At 36.6% G+C, this 20,675-nt stretch overlaps 2 protein-coding genes and 2 long non-coding RNA genes across 4 annotated transcripts; 1 reads left to right on the forward strand and 3 right to left on the reverse strand.

Annotated features, from left to right (window-relative positions):
* Window positions 1–5,401: 5,401 nt before the first annotated feature.
* On the reverse strand, window positions 5,402–5,857 carry LOC127079685 (uncharacterized). Its single transcript, XM_051020067.1, has one exon. The coding sequence runs from the start codon at window positions 5,855–5,857 to the stop codon at window positions 5,402–5,404; it is 456 nt and encodes a 151-aa protein (XP_050876024.1).
* Window positions 5,858–10,045: 4,188 nt separating this feature from the next.
* On the forward strand, window positions 10,046–12,541 carry LOC127082785 (uncharacterized). The gene has a single exon (XM_051023020.1). It carries the CDS (start codon window positions 10,321–10,323, stop codon window positions 12,412–12,414), a length of 2,094 nt encoding a protein of 697 aa, XP_050878977.1. The 5' UTR covers window positions 10,046–10,320; the 3' UTR covers window positions 12,415–12,541.
* Window positions 12,542–13,051: 510 nt separating this feature from the next.
* LOC127082786 (uncharacterized) lies at window positions 13,052–13,944 on the reverse strand. Its single transcript, XR_007788214.1, has 3 exons — window positions 13,767–13,944; window positions 13,611–13,684; window positions 13,052–13,275 (listed from the first exon to the last, which is right to left on the reverse strand). It is a non-coding gene; the product is annotated as an uncharacterized LOC127082786 (long non-coding RNA).
* Window positions 13,945–15,288: 1,344 nt separating this feature from the next.
* Window positions 15,289–17,394, reverse strand: LOC127082787 (uncharacterized). Its single transcript, XR_007788215.1, has 3 exons — window positions 17,085–17,394; window positions 16,398–16,507; window positions 15,289–15,741 (listed from the first exon to the last, which is right to left on the reverse strand). It is a non-coding gene; the product is annotated as an uncharacterized LOC127082787 (long non-coding RNA).
* Between the last annotated feature and the right edge of the window lie 3,281 nt (window positions 17,395–20,675).

Here is a 20,675-nt window from a genome sequence, read left to right on the forward strand (position 1 = left end):
GTACATAAGAAGAAAATAACTAAAAAAAGCTACATCAATAAACCAAACATGGGCCGCTGGGTTAGGTTTAAAGTAAAGCCCAAGAATCCTAGACCATTTGGGCTCAGGCCATTGAAGACCCGCTTCAGGAGTGGCCCAAACGCGGAAACAGTGAGGGAATCAAAATGGTCAACCCTAGCCGCATGGTTGTTAGGCTCAGTCAACGAAGGATGTTATTGCTGGCATTAACTGGCAGTATTTATGAAAAAGTTGCAGAAACAAAAAGCCATAACAACTTTTAATGGCACGGCGTCCACCTTCCAATAAATAGAATTTAATTGTTTTAAACATCAATTAAAAGGAACATTTTTAAAAAGGGAAACAACTACCAAAACCAAAGAAAACTTCTCCTTTCCTCAAGCAGTAGTAGACGGTCACAGAGAGAAACGAAAACAACAAAACATGAGGAAACGCAAAAGTAAACCCAAACATAAACAGTAAGGAGGACGATGATGAAGCGCAAATCAAAGAGAACAAAAAAAAAGATCAAACCGAAATGAATCCTATATTCTTCTTTCTCTAAGTCGGGCGCCCAAAGCGATGATACAATGAGAGATTTACCTGATCACAAAGAGATCAACGACGATTGGAATGATGATGTTGGATCCTCCTTTCGAATGCTCTCTCTTCCGGTGATTCAACTCCGGTGCACGTTGGCTCATCTGCTTTGGTCTCAGTAGGATTTTTTCCAAAACGGCGTCAAAATGAAGCCCTGGTGTTCTCTCCGAAAATGCAGACTCTAGGTTCCTTTTTTAAATTTTTTGTTGTTTTGCAGAACTTCTTGTTCGTTAGCGTTCTCTTGAATGCTCCACTTTTCTGTTTATCTATAGGCAATGCCCCCTAGAATTTGTGAAGCACAAAGATTAATCTTTCTATGTGGTCCCCTTCACTCTCCCTTCTTACTGTTAGTGATGGCATGAAATAATAGGAGTAGTGGTGAGCGTCGGTACAGAATGCTTTGGGACCTTTGTCTGCACCCTTGTGGTCCCTCTCAATTCCACTTTGGTTCCTTACTGTTAGTAAAAAAAATTATTGTTGTGAACTTGTCCCACCTTACTGATGTATTATCCTTAACACTTCCATATGAGATTAAACCATACTCTTCCACCATGTTTTCTTCTTTCCCATTTGTTTGTTGTTCTGTTAATGTGCAATGCATTTGTTTATAGTAGCATGGTTCTAATGGTTTGATATTTATTAATGTTAGACTAATATGCATTTTATCTGGCTTGTTTGGAGACAAACCCTGCAGGATTGGCGCTATCGTAAGACTGGATTGCAGATTAGTTCAGGTTTGGCTTATGGTGCAGCAAATTGTATTTTGCTTGGTCTTTGCTCATGTACTCTAGTGTGTTGTATGATTGGTAATGTCTAGGTTCATCTGGTGGTGGAGGTAAAACACTCCCAAAACGGAGATGCAAATTATTTGTAGCACCAATGATTTGTAGGACTCTACTCCTTGCAAATGCTAATACTAATTCATCCTTTGTAAAGTTATATTCGTGAGCACCATGATCATGTAGATATAAGCATTCTCTATTGTTGCAAGGCACCTTTCTGATCCATGCATGGCAATACTTTGTTGTTCCAAAACAAGCCTTCAATGGTCTACCTTCTAATACAAAAAAAAGTGAACCGATTGAATGCATCGAACTGCTTCAGATTCTTTTGAGTAAGTTATATACACACAACAATTGTTGTTTGCAGAATGTTGAATAATGCTTGTTGCAGTACGAGATATTGGCACCTTCAAAACCTTGCCATACCTTCCAAAGTACTCCCTACGCTGAAGCAAATCTTCATCTTCTGTAGTTTCTTTTTATGCTGTGAATTCATTTCAGTAACCAATCTTCGACAGTTAGTTGCCATTGCCATAATGCGTTCTTTGTCATAAGCTGAACAGAAGGCAGGACAACAGCCCTCAGTTTCATCCTTATGTGTCATTTCCATTATATGATGCCAACACCACACACATATCTCATAGCCGCATTTTCATGGTTTCAGATGCTGATCAGTCGGGTCCATCTCCTTAGTGCAAATCGGACATGATTTTCCTCCTTTGTCACCCATGGTTGTCCAGGATATTCAGGGTGAGAGCAGAGAAGAGAGAGAAGAGGCAGAGCAATGTGTGAGTGAAGTAGGGATCGGGATTCTTGGGGTTTTGGGGTGAGTTGAATTTGGTCCAAATGCCAACTTTTTTTTGTAAATTTGTAAGTTTATGACTTGTAATGATTGTAACGTTTGATGTGAATGAAAATGGGTGACCTTGTGGCAAAACAAAATTGTTTCCTTGTACCTTATAACTTCCATATATTCATGTGATGAGATACTTTATTCACATGCAACATAAATGGATGATTATGCTTGAATGAATGAATGAAGTGATCGAAATATGAATGAGTATGTGGAATTTATTGAATATGAAATGGAAAATTTTCCAATGTGATTGAAGAAATATGAATGAAAATTTTGAATATGAAATAGAATTTTGAATATGATATGGAGAATATGAATGTGAATGAATAAATATGGGTGGAATTTCTTGAATCATGAATGAAGAAATATGAACATGAATGGAGAAATATGTATGGAATTTCTTTGAATCGTGAATGAATGGGAAAATGAATATGAATGGAGAAATATGTATGGAATTTATTTGAATCATGAATGAATGGGAAAATGAATATTAATGATGAAATATGTATGGAATTTCTTTGAATCATGAATGAATGGGAAAATGAATATGAATGAAGAAATATGTATGGAATTTCTTTGAATCATGAATGAATGGGAAAATGAATATGAATGATGACCCAAAACAAAAAAAACTTGCACTTGACACAAAATTTCTTTGAAAGAAGGTGCGAACTTGTAATATGACAATGAGGGATGAATAATGTTTTATGAGGGATACAAAACATGGATTGAAATGGTACACAAGAACGAAAGTCATGAGGCTCCACCTGATTCTATCAAGTGAAGAGAGGTTCCCAACCTTGCTTGACTAAGTAGGTTAATTTTCTTATACTAAAATAAAAGGAAAAGCCCAAAAGTTTATGGAATAGTAGGTGATAGCAAGTCTAAACAAAGCAAGTTGGTGGGTTGCCTCATGACCAGATGAAATGGTCATGAGGAGGAGCAATGCAAATGAATGATTGATTGGGAAAACTTTTAGAACCAAAATCAGGGTATGACACATACCAGGCCACCAAAATAATTTCCTCAAATCTTGATACATCTTAGTAGCACCAGGATGAATACTTAAACCACTACGATGTCCTTCATCAAGAATCCTCTTTCACAAATCCAAAACATCGGGAACACAAACTCTATCATGACACCTCATGATAACATTCTCATCAATCTGAAAATCACCACCTTTACCTTGATTTATCAATGTCAATCGATCTACCAAAACCAAATCAGATTTCTGACCTTCTCGAATCTCATCCAAAATTCCACTAGTAAGCTTCAAAATACCAAGCTTCACTCCAAAAGAAGTCTCTTCACAAACGAAACTCATATCTCGAAATTGTTTAAGCAAATCCAATTCTTGCACCATCAACATCGACATCTGCAAAGATTTCCTACTCAAAGCATCGGCTACAACATTCACTTTGTCAAGATGGTAATTCAAACCAAAATCATAATCCTTCAAGAATTCCAACCATCTTCTTTGCCTCATATTCAACTCTTTCTGATCGAACAAATACTTCAAACTCTTGTGATCACTAAACACATCGAATCTCAACCCAAACAAATAATGTCTCTAAATCTTCAAAGCAAACACAACAGCAGCTAATTCCAAATCATGAGTCGGATAATTCCTCTCATGCACTTTGAGTTGCCTTGAAGCATAAGCTATAACTTGTTGATTCTGCATTAACAAACCTCCTAAACCCTTCAAAGAAGCATCACAATACACAACAAATGGTTCTGATGGATTCGGTAAAATCAAAACAGAAGCAGTAGTCAATCTCCTCTTCAGCTCTTGAAAACTAGCTTCACACTGTGTCGTCCAAATGAAAGCTTGACCTTTCCTAGTCAACTGCGTTAACAGCAAAGATAACTTAGAAAAGCCTTCAATAAACTTTCGATAATAACTTGCCAAACCATGAAAACTACGAATCTCAAACACAGATTTTGGTGCTTCCCATTGAGATATATCCTCAATCTTAGAAGGGTCAACCGAAATACCACCACTAGCCAAGGAAACTCACTTCCTTCAACCAAAACTCGCACTTCGAAAGTTTAGCAAACAATTGCTTCTCTTTCAATATAGATAAAACAATCCTCAAATGCTCAGCATGATCCTCTTCACTCTTCGAATATATCAAAATATCATCGATAAACACGACAACAAACTTATCGAGATATTTATGAAAAATTTGATTCATGTACTCCATAAATACACCAGGTGCATTCGTCACACCGAAAGGCATCACTGAATACTCATAGTGTCCATACCTTGCTCTAAAATAAGTCTTCTGAATATCTTCAGCTTTTACAGGGATCTGATGATACCCAGACCTCAAATCAATCTTGTTAAACACACAAGCACCAACCAACTGATCCATCAAATCATCAATCCTCATAAGCGGATACTTATTCTTGATAGTAACCTTATTCAGTTGTTTGTAATCCACACACAACCTCATAGTACCTTCTTTCTTCTTAACTAACAAGATAGGTGCACCCCACGGTGACACACTCGGACGAATAAACCTCTTATCAAGCAAATCCTCTAGTTAACTCTTCAACTCTTTCAACTCAGATGGTGACATCCGATACGGAGCCATCAATACCGAACTAGTACCAGGAACCAAATCAATCCTGAACTCAACTTCACGTTCAGGCGGAAAATCGCTAACCTCATCAGGAAACACTTCAGGAAAATCACGAACAACTGGAAATTCACCCATTGTCCATTTTCACTAAGCTTCAAACTTGCCACCAACATAAACACTTCATCACCATCTCGCACGGATTGATTCACTTGTTGAGTAGACAAGAATAAATCACCTTCCTTCTCTGGCTCAAGAAAAAGAACAGCTTTCGCAAAACAATTGATATAGACATGGTTGGCCATCAACCAGTCCATTCCCAAAATAACATCAAGTTAACTCAATGGAAGACACACTAAATGAACTTCAAAATCTTTATCACAAATATTCAATGGACATTTCAAACAAATAGATGAAGTAGTCACTGAACCCATAGTCGGAGTATCAATAACCATGCTTCCACGCATAACAGATAATTCAAGATTCAATCTCTTAGCACAATCCAAAGAAATAAAAGAGTGTGTCTCACTTGTATCAATAATAGCAATCAAAGGCATATTATTAATAAAACACGTACCTCAAATCAATCTCTCCTCAGCAGAAGTATCAGCACCGGACAATCCAAACACTTTCCCTTTGGCTTGCTCCTTATTAGGCTTGTTGCACTTGGTACTAATGTTCCCTTGCTCACCACAGTTGTAGCAAGTCACATTTGAACCAACTCTGCAATCAAAAGATTTGTGACCTTGCTTGCCACACTTGAAACAAGTCACATCGCCCTTAGGACACTCGGGAGCACGATGTCCCTCAACACCACATCTGAAGCACTTGACAGAAGTGTGAGATCCTCCCCCACTCGGCTTATTTCCATCACCAGCTTTCTTCTTACCATCATATGGCTTCCCTCGGAATTTCCGTTTTCCTTTCTTATCATGCAAGGACTTGTAATGAGCAGCACTCTCACGGCTATCCTCATCATAGATCCTACTCTTGTTAACCAACTCAGAAAATCTCGTAATTTGTTTGTAACCCATTGCCTTCTTGATATCAAGTCTCAAGCCATTCACAAACTTAAGACACTTGGATCTCTCAACATTAGCAGTATTGTAATAGGGACAAAATTTGATCAACTCCTCAAACTTTGCAGCATACTCAGCTATGGTACCATTACCTTGCTTCAACTCAAGGAATTCAATTTCCTTCTTTCCACGAACATCTTCTGGAAAATACTTCTCCAGAAAAGCATCACGGAAAAGTGCCTAAGTAACTTCAATGCCATCCTCATCAAATCTCTGAACAGTGTTGCGCCACCAATCCTCAGCTTCTTTCTGAAGCATATGAGTGTCAAACTGCACCTTCTACGCATCTGAACAGTTTATAACTTGAAAGATTTTCTCAATCGCCTTCAACCACTCTTGAGCTTTATCAGGTTCATGAGCTCCTTCAAAAGTTGGAGGATTGTTCCTCTGGAACTTCCCCAAAGCACGGAACTCACCAGCATCACGCTCTCGATCACCAGCATCCATTTGTAGAATGGCACCAGCCAACAGGGTCAATGCCGCCGCAAGTGCATCATCATTCCTTCTAGCAACCATCTTCCTGCTACACCAACCACAACAACAAGGATTGTTAAATAAATTGTATCGATTGTGTCATACACACAAATCAGATACAACAGAATCAAATAAATTCATAACCTGGCCGAATGACCGGCCGTGCTCTGATACCACTAATGTAACACCCCCAAACTACTACTACTCAAATACAGCATACAATTGCATAATCATAGTAAATTAAAGCATGCATACGCGAGGGCATCACATTTACTTCTGCCAGAAATAACACATGCCATGGTCACATACAAGTAACACGGACTATAAATCAAAACTAAATAACCAACATGCAAACTAACTCAGCAGAATAACATCTCTCTTTATAAATGGTAAATAGTGATGATTCCCATAAATCATCTACCACAAAATATCGTTTTGGGCTCTAAGGCCACTCAACATTAAAACCAACATATCCAAATAACAAGATAAAAGAGAGCACAACAATATCTCTCAACATCAAAACAAATAAAAATAATCTCATAAACCCAAGTGTTACATGACCAGAGCACTATAGACTACCTAGTCAAAACACAACAAGAACTAGCCTACAAATCTAATCCTTATGTGAAGCACCACTATCTCCAGTACCTGAGCGATGTCGCGATAGAACATCATTCCAACATAAGGCTGAGAACTCAAATCATTATAGGAAAACATAATAATATGAAATGTATAACAAACATACATATATTATTAGAATTCATCACGCTTCATACAAACATGCATCATATCATCTTATTAAAGAATCACATGTTTACCATCATACGACATGGCTCAACAATCCACAAGTATTCATTTATAAATACTAAACGATGTACAAAAGTCATATTTCACAATATATCGATTTCATGTACATATTATCATCCATCATCATCAAATATGTATACAACTTTCACATGATTCCATAATGTATACATGTCACCATTTCATCACATATATCACAAATATGCATACATATCACATCAACAACACATCAACAATTCATATCAAATGGATCACCTAAACTCCACGTATATGCATATCTACCAAAATCATATCCACACAATCATATCACATAATCACACAAACAACAATTCACACTGACACGTGCGACTCAATGTGTGACTCAATGATATATGCATGTGGATCCCATCCGTTATCATTTCCGGCTTTCCGAGCGTCTCTCAAATAGACTAGATAACCACCTCTAAAGCTTGATTCGGCCTTAAGCTTTCAAGCCCCATTCGGCGTTAGGTTTGGGACAAGCAAATAATCTACACGAGATTACCCAACATTGTCTCTTTCATAGACTCGTGCTAGTGTAAGTGTGCAACAACAACAAGACTCGTGCAATTAAGACGATCACAACCCCTTAATCATACATAAGCATACCACATCCAACATTTGCACAACATACACCTAACATGACTTCAATCCCAAACAATACATCAAATAACATTCATCATCTCATCACAACATATTAACATAAAGCAAACAAGCCAATTCATGTTATTCATCAAATTCACCAATTCACATCATCACATACATAATTTCAAGTATTATGTTTCTTCACAAAATCCATCTAAAACCACCCAATACATGTCAAACAATAGAAAACATGTCATTCACATTCACCACACATACAACATACATCCATATTAGGATTCTTTTGATAAAATATTAATCTATTGTTATCAAAATGAATATCACGTTATAAATGATATTCTTAGCTTCGTAACGGTCCAAACGGCACCTCAAACGGAGTTACGGTTCAAAAGTTATTGAATTTACAAGTTTTTCAAAATGCTGTCAAAACCAAAAAATTTACTGTTGCAAAAATGCTGTCAAAAACCATAAAAACTGTTGTTGCGAAAATGCTACTGTCCATCACGAATTTTCATCATTAAACCATATTAATTCATCATTTTTCATGAAATAAATAGTTATACAACTTATATATATCATATAGCAACTATTAGGATCATAGAAACAAGATTCTAAGCTCCACTAATTTCCACCAAAATCCCAAATCAACCATTTTCAAGTGAAACTCAAACATGCAATTATACACCTAATCATGTTCTATACACATACCCATTCATGAAATTCAATATAGAAAAATCATAGCATAACATAAACATCACTTTCATGGATTAAAACATAAACACATGTTAGGGTTTCTCAAAAATCAAAATCCCCAAATCCTAAGTTCATGATATCTAACTCACATACATTACATACATTATGTTTACCCATAACCACTTGAAATCCCACCTTTACCTTAGTATAGATGAAATCTCTAGGTTCTTCTTCTTCTAGTTTCCTTTTCTCCTCTTTCTCTTCTCTTCTATTCTATTCTATCTTCTTCTCTTGGTTTACAAAACTAACTCTAATCTCTAAAGCCCTTACTATCTTTTTAACTCATAATGGACTTAATCCACTTATCCACCCATTCTAATTAATTAGGCTCATTACTAGACAATTGCTATTTCTACTCATAAAATTCAATTATTCAAATAACACATATATTCAAATAATTCAAATAATCATTAGAAGACATATTTAATTAATTATCACACCAAATAATGATGAATTAAAATAAACACCTAATAAATAAATACGAAAATTAAATCGGGGTGTTACAGAACTCAATGTAGATTCCTTGGTAGTTATGAAAGCTATTGAGGAGGGAAAGATCAGTAAAATGGAGTCTATGGCCCTGATCAGAGAAATTTGAAGGCTTATCGAAGTCCATGAAATCGTGCTAGTGGCTTATGCCTTTGGAGAAATGAATATTTGTGTCGATGTGTTAGCAAAAATAGGGTGCGCAAGGATGAAGTGTCAAATTTATGGTGAAGCTCCATATTTTTCAAAGTCCCTCCTGGATATTGATTGAGTTGGTGTAGGAATCTCTACAGAGGTGTTTTCGTAGTTTTCTTTTCTCGTTTGGGCTTATGCCCTCTCTATTATAAAAAAAGAAAAGTTCAAATTGAACTATGGAGAATTGTTCACTGAAAATGGCAAATCATAAAAGTGGAAGAAGGTAGAATGTATAGTTGTGTTTGTGAAATAAATGACGAATGACACTGAAAATATTAGGGTGTTCATTGGTTTGGGCATATTTGAACCAAATCAAAAATTAAATTAAATCATGGTATTTGAGTCAAACATTTTTTTAATTCGGACAAAAAACCTAACCAAATAAACAAAATCCAATATTTGTTCGAATAACATATTTTCAAAACTCTATCCTCGGTCTCGTCTATCTGAACCAACCATAATTAATTGTTATAATTTATATCATAATTATCATAAAAATTAATACAACGTAAAATGTCATTTGTGACAATCACAACGTATATGAAAAAAAAATTATAGATTTTTAAATTAGTATAGAAATTTAGTTGATTTAAATTATTTATTTTATGAAATTATTATTGCATATTTATTTCTAATACATTCGATCAATCAAATTTAAACCACTTCATTATTTCTCGATTTAATTTAATTTATACTTTATTGTAAAAATGTACCAATCCAATTTAAACCAAACCGTTTATTTTTTTATCAATTTAAACATCGAATTCTTTCCGAATTAAATTTTAGCTACAAGAATGTTCCTCCTGTCCTTATTTTGATTTCCAAAAAATTTGTGATGAATAAAAAACCTTAGCTACAAGATTAGGGCAGTGAAATTTCCAAAGACAAAAATGCTAAATACAGACAAATGCCGATTATGTAATATTGGCTTGGCTCCACGTTTCACCTTATCTTATTAATTATCAATTATCAGTCATTTACCAAAGCTAAATATACTCTAATCTGTACTCTCCTCAGTCCTCTCCCTTCTTCCACTCATTTTCTTTAGTTACAGAATCCACACCACACACTCAAAATCAGTAACAATGATTGCACCCCACTTATGGATACCAACAGTACTGTTTTTGCTGGCGTTTCCCTTGCTTTTGGCAGCTGAAGAGGAGGATTCCACCAGAAATAGCATCATCTTCACCACACTTGGCAGAGCTTTCTACGCTTTTGATATCTATTCCCTCCCAATTCCACTTCACCACCAATCACCCAACAATACTAACCAAGAATTACAACTCACTGACGGCTACTCCGTCAATTTTAACGGCCACTTTCTTCCCAATCACTCATCCATTAAACTCCCATCAGACCAAGACCAACCTCCTCTTCAACTCGTTTACGTCACTGAGAGAAACGGGTTTCCCACCATATACTACGACGCCGTTTTCACAACTACCAAAAAAACAAGCACAAGAAGATCAGCTCTTGAATCTGATATCGTGGAAAGAATTCAACTTCCTTTGTTGCAAAATCACGTCACAGAAACAACTCAGAATCAAGTTTCAATCAAAGATAAACCCAGTGTGACTAGCGATGGTGAATATTTAGTTTACGTTTCAACACACGAGAATCCCGGTGTGCCACGTGTCAGCTGGACAGCCGTTTATTCTACGCATCTCAAATCAGGTCTCACCCGAAGACTCACTCCCTACGGTGTCGCTGATTTCAGCCCCGCCGTTTCTCCCTCCGGTAAATGGACTGCAGTCGCTTCTTATGGCGCCCAAGGTTGGTCCGGCGAAGTAGAGGATCTTACTACAGATATCTACGTTTTCCTCACTCTAGACGGAACTCAGCGATACAAGGTTCTTGAACACGGTGGCTGGCCGTGTTGGGTTGACGATCGTACTATTTACTTTCACCGGAGAGGTATTGACAACTGGTGGAGTATTTACAGAGCAATACTCACCGCCGATTCTTCAGACTCTGTGATTATTGAGCGAGTCACCCCACCGGGTCTACACGCGTTCACACCAGCAACGTCTCCAGGAAACCATAAGTTCATAGCCGTCGCTACAAGAAGACCTGGCTCTAGTTTCCGTCATATTGAGTTGTTCGACCTGGTTAACAACGAGTTCAAGGAGCTAACTCGTTTCGTCTCGCCTCAAACTCACCATCTAAACCCGTTTATCTCACCCGATGCAACACGTGTCGGGTACCACAAGTGTAGGGGAAAAGTAAGCAATACCAGTCCTCAGTTTTTACTAGAGAATGTTCGGAGCCCCGTACCAAATCTAACTCTTTTCCGGTTCATCGGTTCGTTTCCGGTTTTCTCTCCCCGTGGAGACCGAATCCTTTACGTTGACTTGCCTGGCGTTTATGTCGTGAACCGGGACGGTTCAAACCCGCGTAAGGTTTCTAACGCCATGGCTTTCTCAACAGCCTGGGACCGGGTTCGACCCGGTGTAATCTACACAGCAATTGGACAAACATTTGCTTCGGAGAGCACGGAGGTTGATATCATCTCCATCGACGTCGACCGGAATATCGTCAAGAAGTTAACCTTAGACGGAAAGAACAACGCCTTTCCGTCTCCTTCCCCTGACGGAAAATGGATCGTGTTCCGTTCGGGTCGTTCGGGTCATAAGAATCTCTACGTGATGAATGCTGTTGAGGGAGAGAAAGAAGGGCTTAGAAGACTAACGGAGGGTCCATGGACAGATACAATGTGCAACTGGTCACCTACCGGAGAATGGATCGCTTTTGCGTCGGATCGTCATGACCCTGGGAGCGGAAGCTTCGAGGTTTATCTGATCCACCCAGATGGAACCGGGTTGAAGAAACTGATTCAAAGCGGGTCGGGTGGGAGGACGAACCACCCGTATTTTAGCCCTGATGGGAAGAGTCTTGTATTTACGTCAGACTATGCGGGTATATCAGCTGAGCCAATTTCAAATCCGCATCATTATCAGCCATATGGAGAAATATTCACAGTTAGATTGGATGGTTCGGGGTTGACGAGATTGACACATAATTCGTATGAAGATGGAACCCCTGCTTGGTCACCCAAGTATATGAAGCCAGTGAATGTTGAGAGGCCCAAGGGTGGAGCTTATTGCTCTTTTGCTGACTGTCACTGGCTCAACAACATGCCAAATTATGCAGGTCTAAAGGCACAGTGTGCTATATAAATGTTGATGCAGTTCATATTCTATGTATTGTTATGCATATAACAAATAAATAAATTTGGGATGCATAAAATATAAAATATAGGTTGAGTGTTCTTTATTGGTAATGTGATTTTGGCTTTGCATTTTACTGTTTGGTTTATGGCTAGGGGTGTGCATGATTCAAAACCATAACCAAATTGAACCAAATATATAGATTAGTTTGGTTTTTAAAATTACTTTGATAAAATCGGTTTATATTTTTAAAATCGGTTTATGTTTGGATCGGTTTGGTTAATAACCGGTTTTTACTAAAAAAAATAATTTTTGTTTGGATCAATTTTAAAACCAAATTTCCCTCAAATTTAATTTTCATTCAAACAACTTCTTAACTAAAATTAAAATTAAGTAATTACCTATAAGATAGAAAAAAAATCAATTTTAAAAAAAGACTTTTAAATCGGTATTTTTCAAACCAGTTTTTTATTTTCTTTAAAAAAATAATTTTATAAAAAAAACAATTTTATAAAAATAAATTAGGTTTAAAAAAAATAATTTTATAGCAAAAATAATTTAATTTCTTTAACCTGCCTTTTTATTTCAACTAGTTTTAAATTTAGTTTATGTTAAAAATAGTTATTTAAAAAAACTGCTTTAAATTTAACTCTTATAATCTCCACAAACAATATCATAATCTCCACAAATAATATCTTGATTAAAAACAGAAATAATTTCATTGAATTTGTTACTAGACTAATTAACAACAATAAAATTCTTCAACCTACACTATGAATATAACAAAATATGAAACATGAAGAATCTTTATGTTTTTTCACTTCTAGTTCCATAAGCAATTAATCAGCTTCTTCTGCAATAAGCTTAATGCTGCATAAAATAAAATGAAATTACAAGAATGTTAGCATATTCAAAAGTGAAAACAGTGAAATTGCAAGTCTATTTTACATTTTAAGACATGGACGACCCGATTTCTAAGACCATGTCTCGAACAAAATCTAACTCAAACTCATTATCTCAAAAAAGAATATATTCAAGTTAAGGAGCCTAGTTTAAAGTACAAAAATATGAGACCCATGTAAGGGAAGATTCAGTAACACATTAAGTCAAACCAAATCACGCAACAACATAAACCCACAAGTGCAGAAAATGCACATATAATAAATTGAGTAGAATATGCAAAAACAAACTTTAGAATTCTTTACCGTTAAATCATCTTCGAGTGTAACAGAAGTTGAAGAGGTTGAACAGCTAGCACCATCTTCCGTATAAAGTAATTCTACAAAACATATAAAGAGATTTCATTATACCTCAAGTATAATAAATAATAATACATTAGCGAATATACTTAGTTATCATACCTTGCTCAAATCTCTCAAGAATATCAAAATCTTCATTTGTAATCAAGGAGGAAGATGTTCCTTTGAGCCAATCTTGGGTGCATATCAACGCTTCGACTGTTGTAGGTGTTAATGAGCTGCGATATGGATCAAGCACCCTTTCTCCTGTACTGAATGCAGATTCAGAAGCCACTGTGCTTATAGGTATAGCCAACATGTCTCTTGCAATGTTTGAAAGGATGAGATATCGGCCAGAGTTCACTTTCCACCACTCTAGAACATTTATCTCCATGTTATGCTCTAACTTCTCTCCAAGATAAGTAGTTAACTCATTATCCGCATTGTCACACCCTTCTGAAATATAGAACTCAGCAGTTCCATAAGGATCACTAACACCACCAAAAACTTGCAACTCATATGAATTACCTTGAGGAGACATAAATCCAACATGATATTCCTCATAAATAGATTTCAAGCTAGACTCTAAATTTGCTTTCAAGGCGTCAGCATCATCCTTATTATAATATCGCCTTACCATCCAATCGACCAATCTAATCTTGCGCCTAGGGTCGAATACTAGAGCAATCAACAACAACATGTTAAGCTTCTCATGATTTCCCCAATATTTATCATATTTCTTCTTCATTTTTTAAGCTACTGAACGTAGATGCTCATCTTCAGACGCACACATATCCATAATGCTCTTTCCAATACCCAGGATCTCAAACATATAAATATTGCTTGTCAAATAAGATGACCCCGAAATGTGTAAGGTAGCATCATAAAATAACTTCAAGAATGGGATGATTAAGTTAATATGCTTCCAATCTTCTTCTGTCGGAACACCTTTCCCCTTCTTTGTCAACTCATTCACATACTTTTTATCTCGAAAACTTAATTCTTCAAAGGTCCTCTCATGTTTTGATGCGGATACTAACATCAAGTATGTTGAGTTCCGATGAGTCTCAACATCTAGCCAAACTAAACCTTTATAATCCATGCTTTCCTCATCAATACATGCCTTGAATTTAGCAAGCCTCGCAGGAGAAGATCTAACACACCACACAGCATGACGGATTCTACCAATAGAGCCATCAATGTCTTTCAAACCTTCTTTCACAACTAAATTCAATATATGCGCACAACACCGCATATGAAAACGGTTTCCACTCATAACTAAACTATTCCTAGACAAAATCCTTCTCTTGAGACGCTCAACCCCAACATCATTAGATGAAGCATTATCAACTGTCAAACTAAGCACACGGTTAACCTCCAACTGTTCATGCACATCTCCATTGTTGCACAAATAACATCCCCTGTATGACTTGTGACTTGACAAAAAGTTAAAATCTTCTTCTGTAAGTGCCAATTATTGTCAATGAAATGGGCTGTCACACACATATAACTCAACTTTTGACAAGAAGAAGTCCACATATCAGTTGTGAGACAAACTCTTTGACAATTCAGAGAGAGAAAAATTTTCAAAATCATTCTTTCACTATCCCATAGTTTCAAGACATCACGCGCTAGTATTGTGCGTGAACAAATCTGAAATCTTGGTGATGCGAGACTCATAAATTCATGAAAAGACTCATGTTCAACCTTCCGAAAAGGAATCTCCATGTTTATGAACATCTTAACCATTGCTCTTCTAATGGCTTCTTGGTCAAACTTGACAATTAAAGGAGAGCCAACATGTTCTTCAACACTTGTCGTAGAAGATAATGTCCTTTGCCTCTTGTAAACAAGGCATCTCGATACATGAGCATGCATGGAACTAGTTCCATTATTATACTTAATTTTCGTGTCACAGTATTTGCACGAAGCTTTTTGTTCTTCTTCCGACGATACAATGAAATGCTTCCAAACCTCTGAACGATTCCTTTGCTTCTTAGTGTGAGGAGGTGGCATTTCATTAGAGATTGTAGGTGGAGGGGTTGAAACTGTATTCTCGGATGTTGCATAAGTTGTACCAACATTAGTCATCTTGATTCTGTTAAAAATAGGAAAACAAATTATGATAAAAAAAAACACAATAAAAAATCTGATATGAATATGACATTTCCTTATTCAATTGGTATGTATGATGCTGTTATAACAAACCTGTAGATCACACTTCAAGATATAAATATTAGTGAACAGGTCCAGGCTCTAATATCTCCAGTATTACTGATGAGCATTCATCAGTAGTAGTTCAAAACTCAGACCGCTTGATACAAACATGACATGCTACATGCCCTGCAAAAATACATACACAATTAGGATTCACACCAAGACAATGCATCCATTCAATTTAAATTCTTTCTAACATACTAATAGCCTAGCGTAATTAATGTAATCATCCAATTATTTGAATTATCATATCATGACTTACAAGTTTGATGATATAGCAGTACAAGCATTCAATGCACCAACAGCCTAACAGTTTGATAATTGGCCAATGCTAACAGATTTCAGTCCATTACAAAATGTTCCTTGTAACCAGTTTAGAAGATGTGTTGTTTTTAAAAAAGTTGAAGCATTCTCGCACCATATCATATTATCTAAATTAATGTTCTTTTAGTTTTTGCTGGAAGATGCATCGTGCATAAAAGTTACCAGAAATACTCAACATCAATTAAAAGAAGCTTCAGTAATTATAGAACGTACCTGGGCTAGAGTTAAATCAAAAAAGCTAGAAGCATCACTATCTCTTCTCTGTACACATACACAAGACGGACTTCTACCAAGCCATGCTGCTGATCCTGCCACAGCCTCCGCTGTAATGAAACAAAATTGCCTATCAATGACTACTCAAAGAGCTTTTACGCTACAAATTTTATCATAAGTTAATAAAAAAGCAAGATTTGTTCAGTAAGCACTTATTTCATCCTTAGCACACAGTTTCTTTATACTTCAGTTTCCCATGTAAAAACAGAAGCATCAGCTTATTTGAACCACATTTTCATACCAAAAAGATGAATGCAAGTTTCTATAACTGGTTTTTTTCTAACCGTTTACATAATTTACATTTGATTTCAATTAAATCCACAAAAAAGGATAAAAACAACAACAGAACAACAATAATGACTAAATTGTGTAAAAGCAGCCCAGTACATCATCTCCTTGAATTCAATTTCACAACAAAGAAAGAAACTGTAAATCACTTTGTTAATTTCCCAAACAATTTATGTGTTCCTAATCACATTAAGCTTAACCTATAAACCTATCAAACAAAATAAACAAGTCAATTATAGATGAATTTCGTGAACACCAGATCTAGAGGGATAAAAAAGTAAAATAAATTAATAATGGAATTGAAAGGAAAAGAAAAGTAGATATAAAAAATTCACCTACCAATGCAACTTAAAATAAATTCTGAGTTGCAAGTTGAAGGGTTTGAGAAGAAAGGGTTAGGGTAGGGATTTGGTAGAAGATACACCGGACAATCTTTGTTTCAGTTTCTCAAAAATCATACGATGCAGGTTTTGATGAGTTTGGAATTTGAAGAATGATGAAGAGAAAAAAAAGATGAAAAAAGTTTGGATTTTTGAGAATTAGGGATTCTGAAATTTGTGTTTTGGGTTAATTTGAAATGATTATTGAAATATGGTAACCGTTTACTTGAACCGGTTTGTAATAATGGTTACCGGTTTTTTTTTAATTTGATAAATGGATCACCAATTTCAAAATATAATTTTGGGTTGGGTTTTAAAGTTTGGATTAATTTGGATAGGAATTTGGTTCATTGTTATTGGTTATTTTGCACACCCCTATTTGTGGCAACTTTTTTTTAGTGAATAAAATATAAATAAGAGCATATAACAAAAAAAAATTACAATATATAGCTGAACCATGGTGCTGCCAAAATATGAAATCTTCGAGGATCTAAACTCCGCAAATTTTCTCATGTGTTTTGGCTTTCTGTTTGTTGGAATATTTGGCTAAAGAGAAACTCTATCATTTTTAACGAGAAGCTAGCGAACTTGTCAGAAATCATAGATAACATAAAAAAAACTTGGATATGGGTTTATAGTTTAGAGGAGAAGGAGAATAAACCCTACTTAAGTGATTGGGGTAATAGCCCCTTTTCTTCTTCTTGGATATGGGTTTATAGTTTAGAGGAGAAGGAGAATAAACCCTACTTAAGTGATTGATTGAATAGTCCCCTTTCTTGTATTCAGAGTTTGTAATTTGACTATTGTACAAGTTGAATATCTCTTGTATTCTTGATAATTCAAGTTTCTTGTTTATAATAAAATATGACACTTCAACTTTTTAGAAATTGATTGTCAGATCAAGAATAAAGAGATGTTAGAGTTTTGTTTTGATAGAGACAAATGAAAGAAATGTTAGGGTTTTATTTTGAAAGAGATGATTGTTATGTACTGAAGCAAAAGATAGTTTAGTTTATATATAAATATGTAACACCGTTCACCACGGTTAATAATATGACCGTGATGAAATAATTGCACCTTACAATATGGTTGATTATAAGAATCATGGTGACATATGTCGCAACGCGAAAAACAACCGGCGGAAAAAAAAAGTTTACAGAGCCGCCACCGACGTTATTCATCCTATGACGGAAAGGGAGCGCAGGACTAACCTAAGAAAGGGAAAGGAACGGTCTTACGACCAGAGATTACAAGGTACGGGAGTCGGTTACGCAAGGGGAAGGTATTAGCACCCCTCACGTCCGCCGTACTCGACGGGATCCACGCTCAAAAGATAGCTCAAAGAATAGGAAAAGGTTGCTAATAAAACTGCTCGAAGAAATCACATAAACTGGGATAATAAACAGGTGAAAGAAGACGAAGGAAGTAGACTCGGCAGGATGTCGCATCCTGGGCCTACGTAGTTTGTCAGAAACAAACATCAGAGTCAACGTAGTTCGGGGAAAGGGAGGCATGCTCGCTAGGATATCGCATCCTATGCCTACGTATCTTCTCTATCCAAGGAAGAATCAGAGCACTCGTAGCTCGGCTAATGCACGCTGAAACAAAACACAAAAAAGGGACGCTAAGACGTCAAAAGAAACACTCAACAGGAAACAGAATGCCAATACATGGACCTACACCCGACTCCTGACAACAAAAAGGAAACAGAATGCCAATACATGGACTTACATCCGACTCCAAACAACAAAAAGGAAACAGAATGTCAATACATGGACTTACATCCGACTCCAAACAATAACAAACGCTAACCAGCGAACACCAAAGAAGAAGGTTATTAGATTATCCCAACAAAGTAACCAAATATCCAAAGATGGACACCAAAGATGAACCCCAAATGAACAATCATCACAAATGAACCCCAAATATGAACCCCAAATGATAACAATTGTCACAGATGAACCCCACAAATGATCCCCAACTGAATAACAAACCCCACAAATGATCCCCAATATGAATAATAGAAGAAATCCTCAAGGTATAAACATACCACACACGCACACGCCGAACAAACGAGTACTCACACCAAAGAAGACAAACAAAGGGTGAACACATACAAAACAACAAAAGAAAAAGAAAAGGTTGCCCAGAGAGATTGCTCGCAACCTCCTGCCTACGTATCTCATCTGGTATGAGAATCAGGGCGACGTAGTTCCCCTTAACAGGGGTAAAACTCTCTCCTAACCAGAGACCAGGGAAACAACAAACTAATAGGGAGACTAAGACTCGATCCTAATAGTTGTCATGCCATCAATAATCCCTAAGTTGAGGTCTCTAATCAGAATCCTAACTCACACAGGAAGCAAGTCAATTCAGAGCAAAGCAGATAAACACACCAGCACAAGTGAACAAGCATCACACACTATATCCATACAAGAGGCCCAAACAATGGGTAGGCTTTAGTCAAGAGGGGTCATATCAACCTCGACAAACAAGCCAAACTGTAAGGGTGATCAACTGGGCTCTTAACCACTGACATTGAACGTCAGGGTGAGCAGATCAAAATGGTAATGAGAATGAGACCTCATAGCTCTTAACCTTGGCCAGGGTGAGCTCATGACAAAGAAAGCGTGGGGATCCAGAAAGAGGGATCCTATTCCACTTGACAGACACTGGACAAAGATCTTGGGTACATGTTCAAAAGTGTCAGCACGTAGTGCGAGCATAATGAACGACTCACTGAAAAACGGGGAATTGCCTACTAATCCCTTCTATCCGTCAATTGCCTCTTCACTTAAGAGGACTTATCAAGTAGCACATGCCTCATCTTGGAGGTCTTTGGCACAAAGGTAAACAAACACAAACAGAGCCTCTTAAGGAGGACTTGCCAGCAAAATGCCTGCCAAAAAGGTGACAGGACTTCCAGACTATATGGAGTAAGAGACTAACTACCTAAGTGGTGTATCAACCATAATCCAAAGCTCAAGCAAGAGCTAAAAGCAAGCAAGCAACTAAGGTACCTGTACAAAAGCTAACCAGTTAATATCTCAGACAAACAATCAGAAAACAAACAGTGAAACCATCCAACTGTTACACAACTCAATGTACAATGGTCAAGCAATCAAGTGAGGCAATGGGCTCAACATGTCAACTTAAATCCCTACAAAACACAACTAGGTCAGAACACAATTCAATTTGCATCTCAAAAGGTGAGCAACTCAACCATTAATGCTAAGTGTCCAAACCTGAAACACAAGTCAAGGTTAGTTCATGTACAAAACACTAGTACAAAGACTAGGTCCAAAACCAAACCAAAAGATCAAAACAGAAGTCAATATTTTGCATAAAGCAAGTTCAAACATATCATAAAATGTCCTCAAAAGGACCAGCATCAATTCAAAAAGCAAAGGCATCAAATGATCCATGTAATGCAATGACCAACAAATGAGCACAAAATGGACATCCAAATTAGAAAATCCAAATCAAAACAGAAAAGCATGCAATGGCTTTGAAATTTTTTATGCAAGTTTCTCATGTTATGAACAAACAA

This window comes from Lathyrus oleraceus, chromosome 5, assembly GCF_024323335.1.
Source record: "Lathyrus oleraceus cultivar Zhongwan6 chromosome 5, CAAS_Psat_ZW6_1.0, whole genome shotgun sequence".
NCBI lineage: Eukaryota > Viridiplantae > Streptophyta > Magnoliopsida > Fabales > Fabaceae > Lathyrus > Lathyrus oleraceus.